Source organism: Lepidochelys kempii, chromosome 27 (genome assembly GCF_965140265.1).
Source record: "Lepidochelys kempii isolate rLepKem1 chromosome 27, rLepKem1.hap2, whole genome shotgun sequence".
In the NCBI taxonomy this organism is placed as follows: Eukaryota; Metazoa; Chordata; order Testudines; family Cheloniidae; genus Lepidochelys; species Lepidochelys kempii.
Window position 1 is genome coordinate 7,829,510 of NC_133282.1, and position 25,521 is coordinate 7,855,030.

At 45.4% G+C, this 25,521-nt stretch overlaps 2 protein-coding genes across 3 annotated transcripts in view; one reads left to right on the forward strand and one right to left on the reverse strand.

Moving 5' to 3' along the window:
• ASIC2 (acid sensing ion channel subunit 2) overlaps positions 1–25,521 on the reverse strand; it is a 1,343,693-nt gene that overhangs the window by 479,079 nt on the left and 839,093 nt on the right. The window lies entirely within an intron of this gene.
• LOC140903988 (uncharacterized) lies at positions 74–5,725 on the forward strand. Its single transcript, XM_073326065.1, has 2 exons — positions 74–3,983; positions 4,476–5,725. The coding sequence occupies exons 1-2, from the start codon at positions 740–742 to the stop codon at positions 5,270–5,272; spliced, it is 4,041 nt and encodes a 1,346-aa protein (XP_073182166.1). The 5' UTR covers positions 74–739; the 3' UTR covers positions 5,273–5,725.

A 25,521-nucleotide genomic window follows, 5' to 3' on the forward strand; every position in this document is an offset into this window, starting at 1 on the left:
GTTACCTTGGGGAAGTTTTGACCTAAGCTGGTAAAGATAAGCTTAGGAGGTTTTTCATGCAGGTCCCCACATCTGTACCCTAGAGTTCAGAGTGGGGGAGGAACCTTGACATGGTGGCACAGTGGTGGGATTAACCTGAAATCATTTTGAGATCCAGTTGAGATTTTTTGAACTAGAAATACAGATTTTAAAAAGGAATTTTTAGGAAGTCCAGAAGGCAGCTTTGAAACTGAAAGCAGCTTGGTTTCTCTCTGCTTTGTGGCCAAGCAGAGACAAAAGGGGATTATCTTGTGAATTGCAGGTTTCATTTGCCTGGAGGCAGGGTACTTAACTCCTGCAGGGAAATTCACAGTCTTCCAACCCAGAGGTTTGTTTTTTTTTTCTTTTCTTCCTAAAAGTAAATAGGGGGTGTGTGCTCTACCCATTTGCCTGGAGACAAAAGTGGCAGGGTTTTTTTTAGGATTTTGATTTTTTTTTTTGTTTTACAAGGAGCACAGGTTTGAAAAGAAATTTTTTTTTTTCTTCGTTGGGCTGGGTAAGCAGGTTTCCAAGTAGTTGGAGGTTTTTTGCTTTAATTTGGGCCCAGAGCAGAGACAAGGGAATTGTCTTTTTCTGTAGGCTGACAATCACTATCAGAGAATAGGTATTCTATTCCAGCACAGCAAAATTTTACAGCCAAGTTTTGTTTGTTTATTTCTAAACCTCAGGTGTAAAGTTAGTTAAAAACAGAGAGGTTAGAATGACCAAATCCTCAGCTCGACTACAGCTGGAATTAGCCAAATTTCAGGCTGAGGAAAAACAAAGGGAACATGAAAGACAGATAGAACTCATGCGGCTGAAGGAGGAGGTACAGGAGGCTGCCCACAAGAGGGAAATGGAGGCAAGGAAGCATGTGGAGGAGGTGGAGAGGATAAAGGCCCAGCAGAATATACCAACAAACCCTAGCAATCCTTCTCCAGGTACCACTTCCCATCCCAGAAAGTTCCCCACCTACAAGGCAGGTGATGATACTGAGGCCTTCTTAGAAAACTTCGAAAGGGCCTGCCTTGGGTACAGCATCTCTACTGACCAATACATGGTAGAGCTGAGGCCGCAGCTCAGTGGACCCTTAGCTGAGGTGGCAGCTGAAATGCCTAAAGAACACATGAACAAGTATGAACTGTTTAAATCCAAGGCGAGAATCAGAATGGGGATAACACCCGAGCAGTCTCGTCGGAGGTTCCGAGCCCTAAGGTGGAAACCAGACATGTCATTTACCCGACATGCCTACCACATTGTGAAACATTGGGATGCCTGGATATCAGGAGCAAGTGTTGAATCTCCAGTAAATTTGCCCTTCCTAATGCAAATGGAACAATTCTTAGAGGGTGTTCCTGAGGAAATAGAAAGATACATCCTAGATGGGAAACCCAAAACTGTAATCGAGGCAGGAGAGATTGGAGCCAGATGGGTGGAGGTGGCAGAGAAGAAGAAAACTGGTCGCAGTTGGAGCGGAGACCAGAAGGGACCACCCCAGACCACACCCTATTACCGGGGGCCGCCCAAAGCCCCACCTACCTCCCAAAGAACCCTCCAGACCCCTTATCGTCCCACCACCCCGTTCTCCAGCAACCCTCCTCGTCCCAGTGACCCGTCAGCTGGACGATGTTTTAAGTGTAACGAGCTGGGGCATGTAAAGGCCAACTGCCCCAAGAACCCCAACAGATTACAGTTCATTGCACCGGAATCACACCAGAGGTCCACAGGCCCAGATACCTCCCAGATACCCTTGGAGCGGAGGGAAACTGTGAGTGTGGGCGGGAAGAAGGTCACCGCGTGGAGGGACACCGGAGCACAAGTGTCAGCTATCCATGCTTCCTTAGTGGACCCCAATTTAATCAACCCAGAGATCCAAGTGACGATTCAACCCTTCAAGTCCAACTCTTTCAATTTGCCTACAGCCAAGTTGCCTGTCCAGTACAAGGGCTGGTCAGGAATGTGGACTTTTGCAGTCTATGATGATTATCCCATCCCCATGCTGTTGGGGGAAGACTTGGCCAATCATGTGAAGCAGGCCAAGAGGGTGGGAATGGTCACCCGCAACCAGGCTAAACAAGCCGTGAGGCCTAGCTCTGTTCCGGAAACTTCTATCAGGACCCAGTCAGAGGTGATGGACCTGGACCCCAGGCCAATGTCTGCAACAGCAGTAGTGGATCCAGTCCCAGAGACCCAGACGGAACCAGTCCCAGAACCGGAACCAGCCGAACAACCAACACCAGACCCCGTGTCAGCACTGAATCCAGTACTTGCAACCTCAACACCAGAGGGCCCCACCGAACCTGAACTGGCAGCAGCCGATAACCCTACACAAGAGGCTCAGCCGGAGCCTGAATCCCAACATAGTGCACCAGCGGAGAGCGGTTCACAGTCAACAGAAACAGCTCCATCCCCTATATCGCTTCCAGAGGGACCAAGCCTAGGTCCACAATCCCATGAGGAACTGATGTCTCCAGCATCAAGGGAACAGTTCCAGACCGAACAGGAAGCAGATGAAAGCCTCCAGAGAGCTTGGACGGCGGCACGGAGCAACCCACCGCCTCTCAGCTCTTCTAATCGATCCAGGTTTGTTGTAGAAAGAGGACTTTTATACAAGGAAACTCTTTCTGGGGGACACCAGGAAGACTGGCATCCTCAGAGACAGTTGGTAGTTCCAACTAAATACCGGGCCAAGCTCTTGAGCTTAGCCCATGATCACCCTAGTGGCCATGCTGGGGTGAACAGGACCAAAGACCGTTTGGGGGGGTCATTCCACTGGGAGGGAATGGGCAAGGATGTTTCTACCTATGTCCAGTCTTGTGAGGTGTGCCAAAGAGTGGGAAAACCCCAAGACCAGGTCAAAGCTCCTCTCCAGCCACTCCCCATCATTGAAGTTCCATTTCAGCGAGTAGCTGTGGATATTCTGGGTCCTTTTCCGAAAAAGACACCCAGAGGAAAGCAGTACATACTGACTTTCATGGATTTTGCCACCCGATGGCCGGAAGCAGTAGCTCTAAGCAACACCAGGGCTAAAAGTGTGTGCCAGGCACTAGCAGACATTTTTGCCAGGGTAGGTTGGCCCTCCGACATCCTCACAGATGCAGGGACTAATTTCCTGGCAGGAACTATGAAAAACCTTTGGGAAGCTCATGGGGTAAATCACTTGGTTGCCACTCCTTACCATCATCAAACAAATGGCATGGTGGAGAAGTTTAATGGAACTTTGGGGGCCATGATACGTAAATTCGTAAATGAGCACTCCAATGATTGGGACCTAGTATTGCAGCAGTTGCTCTTTGCCTACAGAGCTGTACCACATCCCAGTTTAGGGTTTTCCCCATTTGAACTTGTATATGGCCGTGAGGTTAAGGGGCCATTGCAGTTGGTGAAGCAGCAATGGGAGGGATTTACACCTTCTCCAGGAACTAACATTCTGGACTTTGTAACCAACCTACAAAACACCCTCCGAACCTCTTTAGCCCTTGCTAGAGAAAACTTACAGGATGCTCAAAAAGAGCAAAAAGCCTGGTATGATAAACATGCCAGAGAGCGTTCCTTCAAAGTAGGAGACCAGGTCATGGTCTTAAAGGCGCTCCAGGCCCATAAAATGGAAGCATCGTGGGAAGGGCCATTCGTGGTCCAGGAGCGCCTGGGAGCTGTTAATTATCTCATAGCATTCCCCACCTCCAACCGAAAGCCTAAGGTGTACCATATTAATTCTCTAAAGCCCTTTTATTCCAGAGAATTAAAGGTTTGTCAGTTTACAGCCCAGGGAGGAGACGACGCTGAGTGGCCTGAAGGTGTTTACTACGAAGGGAAATGTGCTGGTGGTGTGGAAGAGGTGAACCTCTCCATGACCCTTGGGCGTATGCAGCGACAGCAGATCCAGGAGCTGTGCACTAGCTACGCGCCAACGTTCTCAGCCACCCCAGGACTGACTGAACGGGCATACCACTCCATTGACACAGGTAATGCTCACCCAATTAGGGTCCACCCTTACCGGGTGTCTCCTCAAGCTAAAACTGCTATAGAACGGGAGATCCAGGATATGTTACAGATGGGTGTAATCCGCCCCTCTGAAAGTGCATGGGCATCTCCAGTGGTTCTAGTTCCCAAACCAGATGGGGAAATACGTTTTTGCGTGGACTACCGTAAGCTAAATGCTGTAACTCGCCCAGACAACTATCCCATGCCACGCACAGATGAACTATTAGAGAAACTGGGAAGGGCCCAGTTCATCTCTACCTTGGACTTAACCAAGGGGTACTGGCAGGTACCGCTAGATGAATCTGCCAAGGAAAGGTCAGCCTTCATCACACATCTCGGGCTGTATGAATTTAATGTACTCCCTTTCGGGCTGCGAAATGCACCCGCCACTTTCCAAAGACTTGTAGATGGTCTCCTAGCGGGATTAGGAGAATATGCAGTCGCCTACCTTGACGATGTGGCCATATTTTCAGATTCCTGGGCAGACCACCTGGAACATCTACAAAAAGTCCTTGAGCGCATAAGGGAGGCAGGACTAACTGTTAAGGCTAAGAAGTGTCAAATAGGCCTAAACAGAGTGACTTACCTTGGACACCAGGTGGGTCAAGGAACTATCAGCCCCCTACAGGCCAAAGTGGATGCTATCCAAAAGTGGCCTGTCCCAAAGTCAAAGAAACAGGTTCAATCCTTCTTAGGCTTGGCCGGTTATTACAGACAATTTGTACCGCACTACAGCCAAATCGCTGCCCCACTGACAGACCTAACCAAAAAGAAACAGCCAAATGCTGTTCAGTGGACCGGAAGGTGTCAGAAGGCCTTTAACAAGCTTAAAGCGACACTCATGTCTGACCCTGTACTAAGGGCCCCAGACTTTGACAAACCGTTCCTAGTAACCACAGATGCATCCGAGCGTGGTGTGGGAGCAGTTTTAATGCAGAAAGGACCTGATCAAGAATTCCACCCTGTAGTGTTTCTCAGCAAAAAACTGTCTGAGAGGGAAAGCAACTGGTCAGTCACTGAAAAAGAATGTTATGCCATTGTCTACGCTCTGGAAAAGCTACGCCCATATGTTTGGGGACGGCGTTTCCACCTGCAAACCGACCATGCTGCACTAAAGTGGCTTCACACCGTCAAAGAAACTAACAGAAAACTTCTTCGGTGGAGTTTAGCTCTCCAAGATTTTGATTTCGACATCCAACACATCTCAGGAGCTTCTAACAAAGTGGCTGATGCACTCTCCCGTGAAAGTTTCCCAGAATCAACTGGTTAAAATCGTCCTTGAGATGTGGAAAATATTGTTAGTCTTTATGTACTTGGTAGTATATTTAGAGATGCATGTGTCTTATTAACTCTGTTTTCCTAGAGCTCCAGGAAGAAATCCCAGCCAGTGTTTCACCCTAGCTGAGATTTGGGGGGCGTGTCATAAATATAAAGGGAAGGGTAAACCCCTTTGAAATCCCTCCTGGCCAGGGGAAAGCTCCTCTCACCTGTAAAGGGTTAAGAAGCTAAAGGTAACCTCGCTGGCACCTGACCAAAATGACCAATGAGGAGACAAGATACTTTCAAAAGCTGGGAGGAGGGAGAGAAACAAAGGGTTTGTGTGTCTGTCTGTAGTCGTCTTGGCCAGGGACAGAACAGGAATGGAGCCTTAGAACTTTTAGTAAGTAATCTAGCTAGGTATGTGTTAGATTATGATTTCTTTAAATGGCTGAGAAAAGAATTGTGCTGAATAGAATAACTATTTCTGTCTGTGTATCTTTTTTGTAACTTAAGGTTTTGCCTAGAGGGGTTCTCTATGTTTTTTTAATCTAATTACCCTGTAAGATATATACCATCCTGATTTTACAGGGGGGATTTCTTTATTTCTATTTACTTCTATTTTTTATTAAAAGTCTTCTTGTAAAACACTGAATGCTTTTTCATTGTTCTCAGATCCAAGGGTTTGGGTTTGTGGTCACCTATGCAAATTGGTGAGGCTTGTTATCCAACATTTCCCAGGAAAGGGGGGGTGCAAGTGTTGGGAGGATTGTTCATTGTTCTTAAGATCCAAGGGTCTGGGTCTGTGGTCACCTATGCAAATTGGTGAGGCTTTTTACCAAACCTTGTCCAGGAAGTGGGGTGCAAGGTTTTGTGAAGTATTTTGGGGGGAAGGACGCGTCCAAACAGCTCTTCCCCAGTAACCAATATTAGTTTGGTGGTGGTAGCGGCCATTCCAAGGATAACGGGGGTAATATTTGTTACCTTGGGGAAGTTTTGACCTAAGCTGGTAAAGATAAGCTTAGGAGGTTTTTCATGCAGGTCCCCACATCTGTACCCTAGAGTTCAGAGTGGGGGAGGAACCTTGACAGAAGGAAAGAGTGGGAAAAAAACCCACAACAACCCTAGAAGTCAGTCATTCTGCTCACAGTGAGTGGCAAAGAAGGGGCAGAAAAGGGAAACAAATCTCTTGTTTTGATTTTCAGCAACTGAGACAAAATGAATATTTCAGTCTGAAGCATAAAGAAATTGTTCTGTTTTGTTGTTTTCAAAGTTTCCTGTAAAGAAAAAATGGAAATGAATTTTCCTTGTGAAAAAAAAATTGCTTTCATGAAATCCCATTTTTGGTGGGAGAATTTTTTTGCCAAAAAATTGACTTTCTGTATTGCTAGACTATTCCAGAGAAAAAATGCCCTATTCCCACTTCCTGCCTAGTAGCCCCTGCCCTTTATGAACCTAGCACTTTGCTTTCACCACCTGCTTAAGCAGAGGCTATCTCATCCAAACATTCACCAACAGCATTCAAATGCCCCAGGAATCCCAAATCCTCTGCTTTAGTGCTATTTGAACGTTGGTTGTGTTACTCATCTGCTTCCTTCATTCATTGGAAAGATCTCAGCGGATGAGGTCACCTGAACATCTTATCCCAAATCCCTGAAGTGGTTCTAAATTGTAACACACCTTCCTTCACTGGTGTGATTTGTTCCCAAAGAGAACAGAATCATGAGTAGTCCCCCAGCATCCTCCAGAGGAAACCCTGGGAGGGAGCAGGCTGCCCTATTTTCTTTCTCTGGGCCTCAGATGCCCCAGGCCATTTCCTCATCATGAAGTAATTAGTCAGGATTATTTAGCTCTTCTTGCTCTCCAGTGGCTCCTTTCCCTTGCTTGTCCCTATTACTGGTTGAAGCTTCTTAGCCTGAACCTTTGTCATGTCAAGGGCAGAGCCACTTGCTCATAGGGCAACTTCTTGTCTTCTGTGATGTCACATTTCTCCATCTGTTCTGAAGCTCAATGCAAAAGGTCTCTACTAAAAACAGTTTCCTTTGCTCCCTACCCTGTTTGGCTTCTTTGTCTCCATCCTCGTGGTTTGCAGACACAAAGAGGAATATTGCACATGGTCTGCCTTGGGTGCTCCCACAGCCATTCTTGGTGGCAGTGTTTGCTCTGTTGTTGAAGCCTATTGCTATCAAGCTTTTGCAGTCTGTCTGTGCCAGCCTAACTCTTTGCATGTTCTGCATTGATTAACTCCATGTTGGGTCCTCAACCCAGCCTATCGCCTACCTACCAGTTCTGAGCAATGCAGCCCCCAGAACCTCACCGGTAAAACCTCTATGCCACATGAGCATGTATTCTCTGCTGAATGACCTGTCTATATAGCAGTGAGTCGAGTTTTTATTTACACAGTTCCTATGAAGCAATTCCCATGGAAAAGCACTGAGAATTTTTCAGCTTTTTATACATTTTGAAATGATGTATAGCACCCCGCACAATCCTGATAATGAGTGTCACCTCTTAGGCTTGTGTAACATAATAATAATGGATTTAATTTAGGGCTGTCAAGCAATTAAAAAATTAATAACGATTAATCTTGCGATTAATCGCGCTGTTAAACAATAATACAATACCATTTATATAAATATTTTTGGATGTTTTCCATATTTTCAAATATATTGATTTCAATTACAACACAGAATACAAAGTGTACAGTGCTCACTTTATATTTTATTATTTATTATAAATATTTGCAGTGTAAAAAGGAAACAGTATTTTTCAATTCACTTAATACAAATAATGTAGTGTAATCTCTTTATCATGAAAGCTGAACTTACAAATCTAGAGTTATGTACAAAAAATAACTGCATTCAAAAAATGAAACAATGTAAAACTTTAGAGCCTACAAGTCCACTTAGTCCTACCTCTTGTTCAGGCAAGTTTGTTTACATTTGCAGGAGACAATGCTGCCCGCTTATTGTTTACAATGTCACCTGACAGTGAGAACAGACATTTGCATGGCACTGTTGTAGCCAGCATCGCAAGATATTTACATGCCAGGTGCGCTAAAGATTCATATGTCCCTTCATGCTTCAACCACCATTCCAGAGGACGTGTGTCCATGCTAATGACGGGTTCTGCTCGATAACTATCCAAAGCAGTGCAGACCAACACATGTTCATTTTCATCTTCTGAGTCAGATGCCACCAGCAGAAGGATAATTTTCATTTTTGGTGGTTCGGGTTCTGTAGTTTCTGCATTGGAGTGTAGCTCTTTTAAGACTTCTGAAAGCATGTTCCACACTTCATCCCTCTCTGATTTTGGAAGACACTTCAGATTCTTAAATCTTGGTCGAGTGCTGTAGCTATCTTTAGAAATCTCACATTGGTACCTTCTTTGTGTTTTATCAAATCTGCACTGAAAGTGTTCTTAAAATGAACAGCATGCTGGGTCATGATCTGAGACTGCTATAACATGAAATATATGGCAGAATGTGGGTAAAACACAGAGCAGGAGACATACAATTCTCCCCCAAGGAGTTCAGTCACAAATTTAATTAACGTGTTATTTTTTTAATGAGCGTCATCAGCGTGGAAGCATGTCCTCTGGAATGGTGGCCAAAGCATGAAGGGACATCTGAATGTTTAGCATATCTGGCACATAAATACCTTGCAATACCAGGTACAAAAGTGCCATGCGAACATCTGTTGTCGTTTTCAGGTAAATAAGAAGTGGGCAGTATTATCTCCCGTAAATATAAACAAACTTGTTTCTCTTAGTGATTGGCTGCACAAGAAGCAGGACTGAGTAGGACTGTTTCTGAGTGCAGTTATAGAACAAAAAAAAAATCTACATTGTAAGTTGCCAAAAGAAAAGGAATACTTGTGGCACCTTAGAGACTAACCAATTTATTTGAGCATAAGCTTTCGTGAGCTACAGCTCACTTTAACAGATGCATATCGTGGAAAGTGCAGCAGACTTTATATATACACAGAGAATATGAACCAATACCTCCTCCCACCCCACTGTCCTGCTGGTAATAGCTTATCTAAAGTGATCATCAGGTGGGCCATTTCCAGCACAAATCCAGGTTTTCTCACCCTCCACCCCACCACACAAATTCACTCTCCTGCTGGTGATAGCCCATCCAAAGTGACAACTCTTTACACAATGTGCATGACAATCAAGTTGGGCTATTTGTGCTGGAAATGGCCCACCTGATGATCACTTTAGATAAGCTATTACCAGCAGGACAGTGGGGTGGGAGGAGGTATTGTTTCATATTCTCTGTGTATATATAAAGTCTGCTGCAGTTTCCACAGTATGCATCCGATGAAGTGAGCTGTAGCTCACGAAAGCTTATGCTCAAATAAATTGGTTAGTCTCTAAGGTGCCACAAGTCCTCCTTTTCTTTTTGCGAATACAGACTAACACGGCTGTTACTCTGAAACCTACATTGTAAGTTGTGCTTTCACAATAAAGAGATTGCACTCCAGTACTTGTATGAGGTGAATTGAAAAATACTATTTCTTTTATCATTTTTACAGTGCAAATATTTGTAATAAAAATAATATAAAGTGAACACTGTACACTTTATATTCTGTGTTGTAATTGAAATCAATATATTTGAAAATGTAGAAAAACATCCACAATATTTAATAAATTTCAATTGGTATTCTATTGTTTAACAGTGTGCTTAAAACTGCGATTAATTTTTTTGAGTTAATTGTGTGAGTTAACTGTGATTAATCGACAGCCCTAATTGAATTGCAACTAATTCTACAGTTGTATGGTGAGGCTTTCAAGCAATAACATCTCAGAATAGCACAACTCATTCTAGCCAAGAAAGCAGATTGCCTTCCCTTTATGTGTTCTATGTACAGGATAAATACTTTTGGTTCTATTCAGCACAAAGAGAATTGAATTTGTTTGCTGCCTCCAGCCACAGTTCTGGGTCTTGCCTTTCTGAGGTGCGGTATTGCAGGAATCCATTGCTTCTCTTTAGCAAAGATCATTGCTGCATACAAACACACTCATAATCACACACACAAATCATTACATTCACAAACATAATAAAAGGCCCAGTCATGAATCTGTAGAGATAAAACCCCCAACCCCCATATACTATCCATAATAATCACCTTTTCACTACCCACGTTTTTTTCATTATTAATAATAAGGGGTTTCACATTACTTTGTCTATTTGAGACAAAGAAGACTGTAAATAACCTTACAATCATTATGTAAAATGTATTTCTGCAAAATGATAAAAGAACCATCTATTCCCTTCTGCAGTCTAGACGATGCTCCATTACAAGTAAGCATGCTTTCAGTCCTGCCTCGGTTCAAGAAGCAGCTTTCATCCTCCTTTACTTAATATAATGAAAGACAACAAGTTGGGAAATGGATAGCAGGTGAAAAAATTATATCCCACCCTCTATGCCTTTAGAAGGTATCTCTAGGCTGGAGCTGCACTCTAAAAATAGAAATGTAGCTGTGGCAGTGCAAAGACTGAGCCACCCCAAATGTGTAGTTAGGATTTCGGATGGGATCATATTTGGGTCAACTGCCCCTCCCACCACTTGCGCTGCCACGGCTACATGCCTAGTTTTAGCACAGTAGCTTGATCACAGCTAGCAGTCGTATGTCTATCCAAGTGTAGCTGACTGGGCCATGGGTGCTGTCAAGGTTCCTTCCCCACTCTGAACTCTAGGGTACAGATGTGAGGACCTGCATGAAAACCTCCTAAGCTTACTTTTACCAGCTTAGGTTAAAACTTCCCCAAGGTACAAATTAATTTTACCCTTTGCCCTTGGAATTTCCACTGCCACCACCAAACTCTAACTGGGTTTACTGGAAAACGTAGTTTGGACATGTCTTTCCCCCCAAAATCCTCCCAACCCTTGCACCCCACTTCCTGGGGAAGGCTTGGTAAAAATCCTCACCAATTTGCAAAGGTGACCACAGACCTAAACCCTTGGATCGTAGAACAATGAAAAAGCATTCAGTTTTCTTACAAGAAGACTTTTAATAGAAGTAAAGGAATCACCTCTGTAAAATCAGGATGGTAGATACCTTACAGGGTAATTAGATTCAAAACGTAGAGAATCCCTCTAGGCAAAACCTTAAGTTACAAAAGAGATACACATACAGGAATAGTCATTCTATTTAGCACAGTTCTTTTCTCAGCCATTTAAAGAAATCATAATCTAACACATACCTAGCTAGATTACTTACTAAAAGGTCTAAGACTCCATTCCTGTTCCATTCCAAGCAAAAGCAGCATACAGACAGACACAGACCCTTTGTTTTTCTCCCTCCTCCCAGCTTTTGAAAGTATCTTGTCTCCTCATTGGTCATTTTGGTCAGGTGCCAGTGAGGTTACCTTTAGCTTCTTAACCCTTTACAGGTGAGAAGATTTTTCCTCTGGCCAGGAGGGATTTTAAAGGGGTTTACCCTTCCCTTTATATTTATGACAGGTGCTCAGGCCTAGTGGATGAAACAAGAGTTCAGCCTACCTGTTAGAGTGGGGTGCAGGCTGGGCAGAGTCCAGGAATGAGCCCAGGGTAAGTACTGGAGGGACAGAATCTGAATGCCGGAGCCAGGGGGTAAAACAGAGTCGTAAGCCAGAGGCAGAGCTGGGGTCAAAGTCAGAAGCCAGAGGGCTGGAGAAGAACAGGAGCAGCAACTGGATGCAGAATGGAATAAGGGCAAGCACGGCTGTGGGCATGGTTCTCACTGAGCAGCCCCTGATCTGTGGGGCCAGACTTATAAGCAAAGCTGCTAAACCGGCTCATTGGTGGCCTAGTGGCAAAGTTAGTTGGAGAGCAGGCCAGCACCTGGTCCTAGCTGTCTGGCCCCAACACTGAGATGGAATTTACATCGCCGTCTCACAGTTTAGACGTAGACATGTACTATGTTCCTTTGCACTAAGCTGAACTGGCCTTTAAATGGGTTCCAAGTAGAACTAACTAGCAATTCCTCAAAAGCTAGGGTACATTTTTACATTCTTGACTGATTTTGTTCATTGTTTGTGGTTCCCTGGGAGTTCTCCCTCTTTTCTTGGCTAGCTCAGACATTTTGTCTCCTGGCTTACTGACCCCATTTACTTACCTAAGTTAGCACAAATATTTCATTTTTAGCCTGCTAATTAATTTATCTCCCTACTTCAGTCCTCCTAGAAATTAGATCTCACCCATATTTAATTACTTATGTCAGGCCAGGACTACAATCCTACATAGGTTGCACTCGGGCTCACAGTTTTAAGCTTTTCTTTGCAACCACAATGACTAGAAACTTACTTTAAGTAAATAAATGCAAGCTGAGATTCTCGTGGAATCGGGCTTTAAGAAAATCATCCAAATATCACAAGAGCCATGATTAAATAGTGAGAGTTGGCCAGGCTGCAGACAAATGCATGCAAAACAAATAGGCCCATTGGCTGAAACTGATGGTTCAAATGCTAGGAATTGGTGCCCCCTTACAGACCTCCGTCTTGCATTGTCCAGAATTCGGTTTGGTTCTGTGGCTTTTCTGAATGTCCTGAAGCGACCTTTCAGTGCTTCTGAATCTCTGGGAATGAGACGGAGGTATCAGCTCACATCACGTCAGCCACTGAACAGCCTGAGAAACTCACTCAGAGCCACTCCTGATCTGAAACTGCTGTGCTGCAACAGCACAGACGGGGAGGGCTGCGTTCTGCTAATACAGCCTGAATAATCCCTGGAGTCATCCTCTGCACAACCCCTTATTTGCACTTGCAAATACCTACAGTCACACTGAAGGGGTTGCACACACATGCCGTTTGGGCAGACATAAATTGTGTGTGCAGTTTAGCTCACACAGTTGGGAAAATCTGGTTGTAAGCAGTTCCACTCACCGCCACAGGCATAGAGCATAGAGTTGCAACTGTCTTCCTCTCCAGCACGTTTTTGGCCCTGCAATGGCCTGTCGGGCTACATCTTTTGTAGTCCAGCCGTTCAGCCAGGTGACCTCTTTCCAGTAGTGTTCCCATTCTAGGGTTACAGAAGGACAGCTAAAGAATCCGCAATAACACTGCTTTATTTCTTAAAATTCAGAACGATAGCACACAAGATCCCGAAAAGAGAGCAAGAAAACAGGCTGCTCCCTAAGATTGCGAGGCACAATTCACCCCACGTACCTTTAAACTGACTTCTCTCCAAACTAACTCTGACCAGACTCTTTGCTACAGTGCCTTTTAGCTGCAAGCAGGACCAGGAAACCCACTCTGCCCTTAAAGAGGTCTTGCATTTCCAACACAGTCCTCCATACAGCACAGCATCCGCTGTGGATCAGGCGCAGAGGGCAACCTGTGACACATACACACTCACCAGTGCATTATGTACTTCCTCTGATCAAAGATTACTGATGAGATTACTGGTTCTGTGGATGAAGGGAAAGCAGTGGATGTATTGTTTCTTGACTTTAGCAAAGCTTTTGACACGGTCTCCCACAGTATTCTTGTCAGCAAGTTAAGGAAGTATGGGCTGGATGAATGCACTATAAGGTGGGCAGAAAGCTGGCTAGATTGTCGGGCTCAACGGGTAGTGATCAATGGCTCCATGTCTAGTTGGCAGCCGGTATCAACTGGAGTGCCCCAAGGGTCAGTCCTGGGGCCGGTTTTGTTCAATATCTTCATAAATGATCTGGAGGATGGTGTGGATTGCACTCTCAGCAAATTTGCGGGTGATACTAAACTGGGAGGAGTGGTAGATACGCTGGAGGGGAGGGATAGGATACAGAAGGACCTAGACAAATTGGAGGATTGGGCCAAAAGAAATCTGATGAGGTTCAATAAGGATAAGTGCAGGGTCCTGCACTTAGGATGGAAGAACCCAATGCACAGCTACAGACTAGGGACCGAATGGCTAGGCAGCAGTTCTGCGGAAAAGGACCTAGGGGTGACAGTGGACGAGAAGCTGAATATGAGTCAGCAGTGTGCCCTTGTTGCCAAGAAGGCCAATGGCATTTTGGGATGTATAAGTAGGGGCATAGCGAGCAGATCGAGGGATGTGATCGTTCCCCTCTATTCGACATTGGTGAGGCCTCATCTGGAGTACTGTGTCCAGTTTTGGGCCCCACACTTCAAGAAGGATGTGGATAAATTGGAGAGAGTCCAGCGAAGGGCAACAAAAATGATTAGGGGACTGGAACACATGAGTTATGAAGAGAGGCTGAGGGAGCTGGGATTGTTTAGCCTGCAGAAGAGAAGAATGAGGGGGGATTTGATAGCTGCTTTCAACTACCTGAAAGGGGGTTCCAAAGAGGATAGCTCTAGACTGTTCTCAATGGTAGCAGATGACAGAACGAGGAGTAATGGTCTCAAGTTGCAGTGGGGGGGGGTTAGATTGGATATTAGGAAAAACTTTTTCACTAGGAGGGTGGTGAAACACTGGAATGCGTTACCTAGGGAGGTGGTAGAATCTCCTTCCTTAGAGGTTTTTAAGGTCAGGCTTGACAAAGCCCTGGCTGGGATGATTTAACTGGGAATTGGTCCTGCTTCGAGAAGGGGGTTGGACTAGATGACCTTCTGGGGTCCCTTCCAACCCTGATATTCTATGATATCTGAGCATCTGTCCATTATTATTATCCTAGTTGAGCTTGAGGCCCAACAAGCAAGCAAGTGACTGCAGGATTCAGCTAGGCAGTTGTTCTGCTGATATGCCTGGAAAGTAAACATTTGAAAGATGTTTTTGATTTGTTTCCTTCCTTTTAACAATCCCCTCACTATAACAACTCTGCCAGCAGCTCCCAGGGTGGGGCTCAGAGCTGCATCCTTACGTAACTCCTCCAAAGGCTACAGAACACTGTGTTTTGTCTTTGCCTCCCTCTGTTCATTTCTGGACAGGCAACGTTCAAACTTATAGTTCTGTAGTTCATTGCTCCAAAGGGCCCTTTTCCCTGTGATCACTTGCACTCTAGCTTGGCAATATGAGGAAATCAATTGCTTGGCTCCTTTTCTGCTTGCCTCACACAGTAAGAGGCCATAGCAAGGAAAATACTTGTGTTTAAGTTTTTTGTACTGTCTGTTCTCTTTTATAATTGTGGCTGGGCATAGACAGAGCTACATCATCAATCTGGACCAGAACTGGCGTTATAAAGTCATGATGACTTGGGGTAAAAATTCCAGGATCACCCAAGTGCCCATTTTCAAAAAGTGACTTTGACCGAGTGCCAACATCCCATTGACTTACAGTGACACTTAGGATCCTAAGAACTAGACTCACAAAGGGACTTGCAACTTAGGTTCCAAGAGTGGCAGTTAAGTCCAACGTTTAGGCACCGTTGGCATTCCCAAAACCCCTGCTCAGCCGCTGCCTGACCCTGGTGGTGCCTAAATTCCCAAAGCTCCTACTGTTAGTTTCCAGATTTTGGCAGCTCGGCATAAGCCTGGCCACCTCAGCCCTGATGCTGACAGGCAGCATGGGGCCTAACTCATGCCTTCACCCCAGCAGGATTCTCAATTGCATGTATTGCCTTTGGATCCTGATTCAATAGTCAGGCTCTGAGCACACCTAATCCCATGTAGAAGCTGGTGACTTTTCACCCCATGGTAGGGCTGTGAGAGACCCAGGTTCAATTTCCAACACTACCTGATGTGGAGCAGAGATTTGAACCCACCTCTCAGAGAAGCCCCCTAACCACTGAGCTAAGGGGATCACCACAACCATCTCCTCCTTGACTTGGCTTATGTACTCAACTCCAGGATAGGGCTTATGGCTGTGAGCCCCAAGCAAGGACAGCTGCCTCCCTCCTACCTGAACGTTGGGGCCTAAGGTTATGTCTACACTATTTGCTAGGGGGTGTGATTCTCCTGCATGTGTACACATACTGGCTCTAGCTTTCTTTGAGCTAGCAGGAGTATGTGTAGCCACAGTAGAATGGCTGAGACATGCCGAGTACAAACATACCTGAAACCAGTGGGAGTGACCTAGGTGCGGTTCAATTGTGCATCTGCTGCCTCTAACTTTGCTACCGCAGCTACACTGCTGTTTATATCTGGGCTAACTCAATGACACCTATCATGAGTTGGTGTACACAGGCAAGGGGATCACTCCCCTAGCTCATAGTGTAGACGTAACTAAAGTCTCTTTGGGGGGCGGGGCTTAGGGCCTCCCTCTCTCGTTGGCATTTCCTAGCTTCCCCACTCAGCAAGCTGGCTTCTGTAATCCCATTCTTAGGCACCTAATTCTCCCCATGCCGTGGGCAGGAATCCTGGGAGCCAGCTCAGGGTGATGAATTCTACTGGGTAGCCTGGTGGCTAAACATTAGGCACTTCGCGAATCTCTCCCAAAGTCACTTCTGAAAAGGAGACTTAGGCTCCTAAGGCACTTAGATGATTTTGAAAAGTTTACCCTTGAAAGAGCTGAATATTTTTTCTTAAAACATTTTTTTAGACCAAAAGTTACTTTTTGACCAAATCAAGAATTTTGATGGAGACTTTTCATTTGGTTGAAGATTTTCTATATCTTTTTTTTTTAGTTTACCCCTTTTCTTGTATTTTTTCCCCCTTCCTGCTCCAATTTTCCAGTGTGGCAGAGGAGGATTTTGTTTCATTTTATTTTGTTGAAAAACCAAATTTCCATCAAAAATTTAGAAGAAAAGAAAATATTGTCAATCTTTCAAAATAGATGGACCCCCAAATATTCCCATTGGATGATGTAGTCTCATTGAAATTTTCAGTGGAAAAATGCAGTTTTATTACACAAAAATGATTTCCTAAATAGGAAAATCCAAATCCAAGTATTCATTTCAAACTTTTCATTTTGAAACATCAATTTGAAATGAAAACTGTTGATGTGAAGCAAAATAAATGTTTTTTGGCAAATTGTTTTGAGACAATGTCGACATTTGCCCTTTCAAACCTTTCCAGTTGGAAACTTTGTGGAATTTGTACAAGCGGCAAAGAGTCCTGTGGCACCTTGTAGACTAACAGATGTATTGGAGCATGAGCTTTCGTGGGTGAATACCCACTTCGTCAGACGCATGTGGAATTTGTTATTTGTTGGAAGTTCCGGAGATGCCTCATTGCACAGGCAATTTGATTCCAAACTGGGCATTTGCTCAGACAAGTACTTGATTTGCAAGTGTAGTCACGGTACCTGTTCATGCATATTAGATATAGGACTGTAAAAGCTTCTTCAACCCAACGTAAATGTCATTGCTGCATCAGGGAGCTTTGTTAGGATATAGATATTCAGGCCTGTCTGCAAAGGCCTGTACTCTAAGAATTTAGGTGTATTCTTATCACTTGGCTAGTTAGGGGTATAAAAGAAAGAATCAAAATCACTGTCTGCTGGTGTAAGGGCCTTCTCTTACTGTGACAGTCTGAGGCCCTGTTCTTAGGCTAAGGCCTTTGGCTAAGCAGCAGAGGCAGCCATAAGCTGGGAAGCGAACGGTCACATCCTCACATTCTAAACTAGTCACATTGAAATAAGGTGCTATTGGGCTGTTAGGCACTATCAGGACAGGATTGTATTCCTATCACCTCCAGAGAAAGGGAAGTGCCTAGAAAATGTAAAAGGAAACTTAGTTTGATAGCATCCTGTCTGGCAAGAACTCACTTATCAATAGCTGGGATGTGAAATCCTCACTTCTGTATTGTTTTGTCATTATAGTTCCCACTTTGCTGTTGTTTGTCTGTATAATCTCTGTCTGGTTCTGTGATTGTTCCTGTCTGCTGTATAATTAATTTTGCTGGGTGTAAACTAATTGAGGTGGTGGGATATAATTGGTTACATAATCATGTTACAATATGTTAGGATTGGTTAGTTAAATTTCAGGAAAATGATTGGTTAAGGTATAGCTAAGCAGAACTCAAGTTTTACTATATAATCTGTAGTCAATGAGGAAGTGACGGGGTGGGGGTGGGGGTGGGCATGTGGGTGTGTGAGATGGGAACAGGGAATGGGGGTAAGAAAATTGGAATCATGTTTTGCTAAAGGGGGAGATGGGAACAGGGAATGGGGGTAAGAAAATTGGAATCATGTTTTGCTAAAGGGGGAAATGGGAACAGGGAATGGGAGTAAGGAAGATGGAATCATGTTTGGCTAAGGGTAGGAATGGGATCAGGGACACAGGTGTAAGGCTCTGTGGTGTCAGAGCTGGGAAGGAGGATACTAAGGAAGGAAACTGGAATCATGCTTGCTGGAAGTTCACCCCAATAAACATCGAATTGTTTGCACCTTTGGACTTCGGGTATTGTTGCTCTCTGTTCATGCGAGAAGGACCAGGGAAGTAAGTGGGTGAAGGAATAAGCCCCCTAACAAGCTTGTAGAGAATAAAAGGGAAAAAAATGTCTTATTTGGTATCCAGACTCTAAAGGCTCATCTCCACCATGAATCTCTCTCACAGAGAGAAAAGGCAGGGACATTTCCACAGAGCTTCCTACCTACTCACATACACAAAGTCTGGCATATTCCATGCAATGCTGTGTGGCTGGATTTCTAAATTGATACCAGGAAAGCAGCTGAGGACAATGTAAAATGGGCCACGGGGAGATTGCAACTTGTGTAGGAGCATACTGCAGACAACCATGTGAACAGCTGTCTTGCCGCTGAGCAGGTCTCCTGGAGAAATGGGGTCACCGCAGCCCAGGTGCGGCGACTGAAGGGTTTGTGAAATGCAGTGTCAGTGGGATTATTCTGAGAGGCTCCAGTCCTGCCCTCTGGCAAGTGGCATGTATAGCAAAAGACACAGCCAGCTTCTTCAAACCATCCATGTTCCCTTTGCTGTTACTGCTTTCCCTGCTCAGGATTTACTGCTAACTTGTGCAGGCTGGAAAAGGGTGATAAGGGGTGGCCTTTCCTATGAGCCTGCTGCTCCCCTCCCTCCCAGTTTGCGGTTTAGTCCAATGGAGCATGTAAATAATGTCCAGCAAGGAGCTGCCTTCCCAGTGCAGCCTGCCTGGCGACTCATGTTAGATGGGGGAAGCAGGTCCTTTGGTGTCCACTGGCCCAGCCACCTTCCTCGCCATTCACAGGAGCAGGAAGGCTAACAATCCACCAGGAAGAGGGGCAGGAAGTTTTATGTAGACCACTCTGCTGCAATAGCTACTGTGGGACTCCCACAGGGGGGTCTGCAGAAAGCAACCGAGTCTCTGCCATTGGACAGGTACCAACAATTGGTAGTGATGCACAAATAACCCCAGGGCAGAGGGAGCCGGATGCATTAGGAGTGTGACTAAGTGCAGCATTCCTGGAAGGCTCCGCTTCATCCCTTTTAGCTACCAAGGGCTCAATCAAGAGTTGAAGCAGAACCACAGGCAAAGACAATGGCCACTTTCATGGACAGAGCTTCTCAGAGGCTCCGCTCCCATTCATTTTTTGGGCCAAAAATCTACCATTTAGGAACAAACCCTGAGTTCCTTCCTCAGCCTGGCTTAATCAAACTCCCATGGATTTCAGGATCTGACAAAATGCTAGCAGCCCCCAAGCGGTGGTAGCTACTGCCTGCTCTGTGACAGTGCAAACTCACCAGGCCCCGGCACCATCCCTCTATACCCCCAAATAGCTGCCATGCCACTGCTGAGGAATGTACCAACACACAATTCCTCTGCTAACGATGTGACACTCGTCTTGCATCGCCAATTGTTCTATATTGGCATAGAATCATAGAATATCAGTGTTGGAAGGGACCTCGGGAGGTCATCTAGTCCAACCCCCTGCTCAAAGCAGGACCAATCCCCAATTAAATCATCCCAGCCAGGGCTTTGTCAAGCCTGACCTTAAACTTCTAAGGAAGGAGATTTTACCACCTCCCTAGGTAACGCATTCCAGTGTTTCACCACCCTCCTAGTGAAAAAGTTTTTCCTAATATCCAACCTAAACCTCCCCCACTGCAACTTGAGACCGTTACTCCTTGTCCTGTCCTCTTCTACCACTGAGAATAGTCTTGAACCATCCTCTCTGGAACCACCTCTCAGGTAGTTGAAAGCAGCTATCAAATCCCCCCTCATTCTTCTCTTCTGCAGACTAAACAATCCCAGTTCCCTCAGCCTCTCCTCATAAGTCATGTGTTCCAGACCCCTAATCATTTTTGTTGCCCTTCACTGGACTCTCTCCAATTTATTCACATCCTTCTTGAAGTGTGGGGCCCAAAACTGGACACAGTACTCCAGATGTGGCCTCACCAATATCGAATAGAGGGGGACAATCACGTCCCTCGATCTGCTCGCTATGCCCCTACTTATACATCCCAAAATGCCATTGGCCTTTTGGCAACAAGGGCACACTGCTAACTCATATCCAGCTTCTCGTCCACTATCACCCCTAGGTCCTTTTCCGCAGAACTGCTGCCTAGCCATTTGGTCCCTAGTCTGTAGATGTGCATTGGGTTCTTCCGTCCTAAGTGCAGGACCCTGCACTTATCCCTATTGAACCTCATCAGATTTCTTTTGGTCCAATCCTCCAATTTGTCTAGGTCCCTCTGTATCCTATCCCTACCTGCCACCATATCTACCACTCCTCCCAATTTAGTATCATCCGCAAATTTGCTGAGAGTGCAATCCACACCATCCTCCAGATCATTTATGAAGATATTGAACAAAACCGGCCCCAGGACCGACCCTTGGGGCACTCCACTTGACACCAGCTGCCAACTAGACATGGAGCCATTGATCACTACCCGTTGAGCCCGACAATCTAGCCAACTTTCTACCCACCTTATAGTGCATTCATCCAGCCCATACTTCTTTAACTTGCTGACAAGAGTACTGTGCGAGACCGTGTCAAAAGCTTTGCTAAAGTCAAGAAACAATACATCCACTGCTTTCCCTTCATCCACAGAACCAGTAATCTCATCATAGAAGGCGATCAGGTTAGCCAGGCATGACTTGCCCTTGGTGAATCCATGCTGACTGTTCCTGATCACTTTCCTCTCATGTTAAGTGCTTCAGGATTGATTCCTTGAGGACCTGCTCCATGATTTTACCTGGGACTGTGGTGAGGCTGACTGGCCTGTAGTTCCCAGGATCCTCCTTCTTCCCTTTTTTAAAGATTGGCACTACATTAGCCTTTTTCCAGTCATCCAGGACTTCCCCCGATCGCCACGAGTTTTCAAAGATAATGGCCAATGGCTCTGCAATCACAGCCGCCAATTCCTTTAGCACTCTCGGATGCAACTCGTCCGGCCCCATGGACTTGTGCACATCCAGCTTTTCTAAATAGTCCCTAACCACCTCTTTCTCCACAGAGGGCTGGCCATCTATTCCCCATGTTGTGATGCCCAGCGCAGCAGTCTGGGAGCTGACCTTGTTCGTGAAGACAGAGACAAAAAAAGCATTGAGTACATTAGCTTTTTCCACATCCTCTGTCACTAGGTTGCCTCCCTCATTCATTAAGGGGCCCATACTTTCCTTGGCTTTCTTCTTGTTGCCAACATACCTGAAGAAACCCTTCTTGTTACTCTTGACATCTCTTGCTAGCTGCAGCTCCAGGTGCGATTTGGCCCTCCTGATTTCATTCCTACATGCCCGAGCAATATTTTTATACTCTTCCCTGGTCATATGTCCAACCTTCCACTTCTTGTAAGCTTCTTTTTTATGTTTAAGATCCGCTAGGATTTCACCGTTAAGTCAAGCTGGTCCCCTGCCATATTTACTATTCTTTTGACACATCGGGATGGTTTGTCCCTGTAACCTCAACAGGGATTCCTTGAAATACAGCCAGCTCTCCTGGACTCCTTTCCCCTTCATGTTAGTCCCCCAGGGGATCCTACCCATCCGTTCCCTGAGGGAGTCGAATTCTGCTTTTCTGAAGTCCAGGGTCCATATCCTGCTGCTTACCTTTCTTCCCTGTATCAGGATCCTGAACTCAACCAACTCATGGTCACTGCCTCCCAGATTCCCATCCCCTTTTGCTTCCCCCACTAATTCTTCCCGGTTTGTGAGCAGCAGGTCAAGAAAAGCTCCCCCCTAGTTGGCTCCTCTAGCACTTGCATCAGGAAATTGTCCCCTACGCTTTCCAAAAACTTCCTGGATTGTCTATGCACCGCTGTATTGCTCTCCCAGCAGATATCAGGAAAATTAAAGGTTTCAGAGTAACAGCCATGTTAGTCTGTATTCGCAAAAAGAAAAGGAGTACTTGTGGCACCTTAGAGACTAACCAATTTATTTGAGCATAAGCTTACGTGAGCTACAGCTCACTTCATCGGATGCATACCGTGGAAACTGCAGCAGACTTTATATATACACAGAGAATATGAAACAATATCTCCTCCCACCCCACTGTCCTGCTGGTAATAGCTTATCTAAAGTGATCATCAGGTGGGCAATTTCCAGCACAAATCCAGGTTTTCTCACCCTCCACCCCCCCCACACAAATTCACTCTCCTGCTGGTGATAGCCCATCCAAAGTGACAACTTTTTACACAATGTGCATGACAATCAAGTTGGGCTATTTCCTGCACAAATCCAGGTTTTCTCACATCCCCCCCACCCCCATACACACACAAACTCACTTTCCTGCCGGTAATAGCTCATCCAAACTGACCACTCTCCAAGTTTAAATCCAAGTTAAACCAGAACATCTGGTGGGGGGGTAGGAAAAAACAAGAGGATACAGGCTACCCTGCATAATGACTTAGCCACTCCCAGTCTCTATTTAAGCCTAAATTAATAGTATCCAATTTGCAAATAAATTCCAATTCAGCAGTTTCTTGCTGGAGTCTGGATTTGAAGTTTTTTTGTTTTAAGATAGCGACCTTCATGTCTGTGATTGCGTGACCAGAGAGATTGAAGTGTTCTCCAACTGGTTTATGAATGTTATAATTCTTGACATCTGATTTGTGTCCATTTATTCTTTTACGTAGAGACTGTCCAGTTTGACCAATGTAAATGGCAGAGGGGCATTGCTGGCACATGATGGCATATATCACATAGCTGGATGTGCAGGTGAACGAGCCTCTGATAGTGTGGCTGATGTTATTAGGCCCTGTGATGGTGTCCCCTGAATAGTTATGTGGACACAGTTGGCAACGGGCTTTGTTGCAAGGATAAGTTCCTGGGTTAGTGGTTCTGTTGTGTGGTATGTGGTTGTTGGTGAGTATTTGCTTCAGGTTGGGGGGCTGTCTGTAGGCAAGGACTGGCCTGTCTCCCAAGATTTGTGAGAGTGCTGGGTCATCCTTTAGGATAGGTTGTAGATCCTTAATAATGCGTTGGAGGGGTTTTAGTTGGGGGCTGAAGGTGACGGCTAGTGGCGTTCTGTTATTTTCTTTGTTAGGCCTGTCCTGTAGTAGGTGACTTCTGGGAACTCTTCTGGCTCTATCAATCTGTTTCTTTACTTCTGCAGGTGGGTATTGTAGTTGTAAGAAAGCTTGACAGAGATCTTGTAGGTGTTTGTCTCTGTCTGAGGGGTTGGAGCAAATGCGGTTGTATCGCAGAGCTTGGCTGTAGACGATGGATCGTGTGGTGTGGTCTGGATGAAAGCTGGAGGCATGCAGGTAGGAATAGCGGTCAGTAGGTTTCTGGTACAGGGTGGTGTTTATGTGACCATTGTTTATTAGCACTGTAGTGTCCAGGAAGTGGATCTCTTGTGTGGACTGGACCAGGCTGAGGTTGGTGGTGGGATGGAAATTGTTGAAGTCATGGTGGAATTCCTCAAGGGCTTCTTTTCCATGGGTCCAGATGATGAAGATGTCATCAATATAGCGCAAGTAGAGTAGGGGCTTTAGGGGACGAGAGCTGAGGAAGCGTTGTTCTAAATCAGCCATAAAAATGTTGGCATACTGTGGGGCCATGCGGGTACCCATAGCAGTGCCGCTGATCTGAAGGTCTCCATTGTCCCCAAATGTGAAATAGTTATGGGTAAGGACAAAGTCACAAAGTTCAGCCACCAGGTTAGCCGTGACATTATCGGGGATAGTGTTCCTGACAGCTTGTAGTCCATCTTTGTGTGGAATGTTGGTGTAGAGGGCTTCTACATCCATAGTGGCCAGGATGGTGTTATCAGGAAGATCACCGATGGATTGAAGTTTCCTCAGGAAGTCAGTGGTGTCTCGAAGGTAGCTGGGAGTGCTGGTAGCGTAGGGCCTGAGGAGGGAGTCTACATAGCCAGACAATCCTGCTGTCAGGGCGCCAATGCCTGAGATGATGGGGCATCCAGGATTTCCAGGTTTATGGATCTTGGGTAGTAGATAGAATATCCCAGGTCGGGGTTCAAGGGGTGTGTCTGTGTGGATTTGTTCTTGTGCTTTTTCAGGAAGTTTCTTGAGCAAATGCTGTAGTTGCTTTTGGTAACTCTCAGTGGGATCATAGGGTAATGGCTTGTAGAAACTCGTGTTGGAGAGCTGCCGAGCAGCCTCTTGTTCATATTCCGACCTATTCATGATGACGACAGCACCTCCTTTGTCAGCCTTTTTGATTATGATGTCAGAGTTGTTTCTGAGGCTGTGGATGGCATTGCGTTCCGCATGGCTGAGGTTATGGGGCAAGTGATGCTGCTTTTCCACAATTTCAGCCCGTGCACGTCGGCGGAAGCACTCTATGTAGAAGTCCAGTTTGCTGTTTCGACCTTCAGGAGGAGTCCACCTAGAATCCCTCTTTCTGTAGTGTTGGTAGGGAGACCTCTGTGGATTAGTATGCTGTTCAGAGGTATTTTGGAAATATTCCTTGAGTCGGAGACGTCGAAAATAGGATTCTAGGTCACCACAGAACTGTATCATGTTCGTGGGGGTGGAGGGGCAGAAGGAGAGGCCCCGAGATAGAACAGCTGCTTCTGCTGGGCTGAGAGTATAGTCGGATAGGTTAACAATATTGCTAGGTGGGTTGAGGGAACCATTGATGTGGCCCCTAGTAGCATATAGTAGTTTAGAAAGTTTAGTGTCCTTTTTCTTTTGTAGAGAAGCAAAGTGTGTGTTGTAAATGGCTTGTCTAGTTTTAGTAAAATCCAGCCACGAGGAAGCTTGTGTGGAAGGTTGGTTTTTTATGAGAATATCCATTTTTGAGAGCTCATTCTTAATCTTTCCCTGTTTGCTGTAGAGGATGTTGATCAGGTGATTCCGCAGTTTCTTTGAGTGCGTGTGGCACAAGCTGTCGGCATAGTCTGTGTGGTATGTAGATTGTAATGGATTTTTTACCTTCAGTCCTTTTGGTACGATGTCCATCTGTTTGCATTTGGAAAGGAAGATGATGTCTGTCTGTGTCCTCTTGTTTTTTCCTACCCCCCCCCCAGATGTTCTGGTTTAACTTGGATTTAAACTTGGAGAGTGGTCAGTTTGGATGAGCTATTACCAGCAGGAGAGTGAGTTTGTGTG

Bases quoted from the DNA above. Each gene is read 5' to 3' on its own strand.
- LOC140903988 (XM_073326065.1), top strand. From the start codon at position 740: ATGACCAAATCCTCAGCTCGACTACAGCTGGAATTAGCCAAATTTCAG. The intron at 3,984-4,475 runs GTAATGCTCACC...CCATATTTTCAG, and splicing joins ATACCACTCCATTGACACAG to ATTCCTGGGCAGACCACCTG.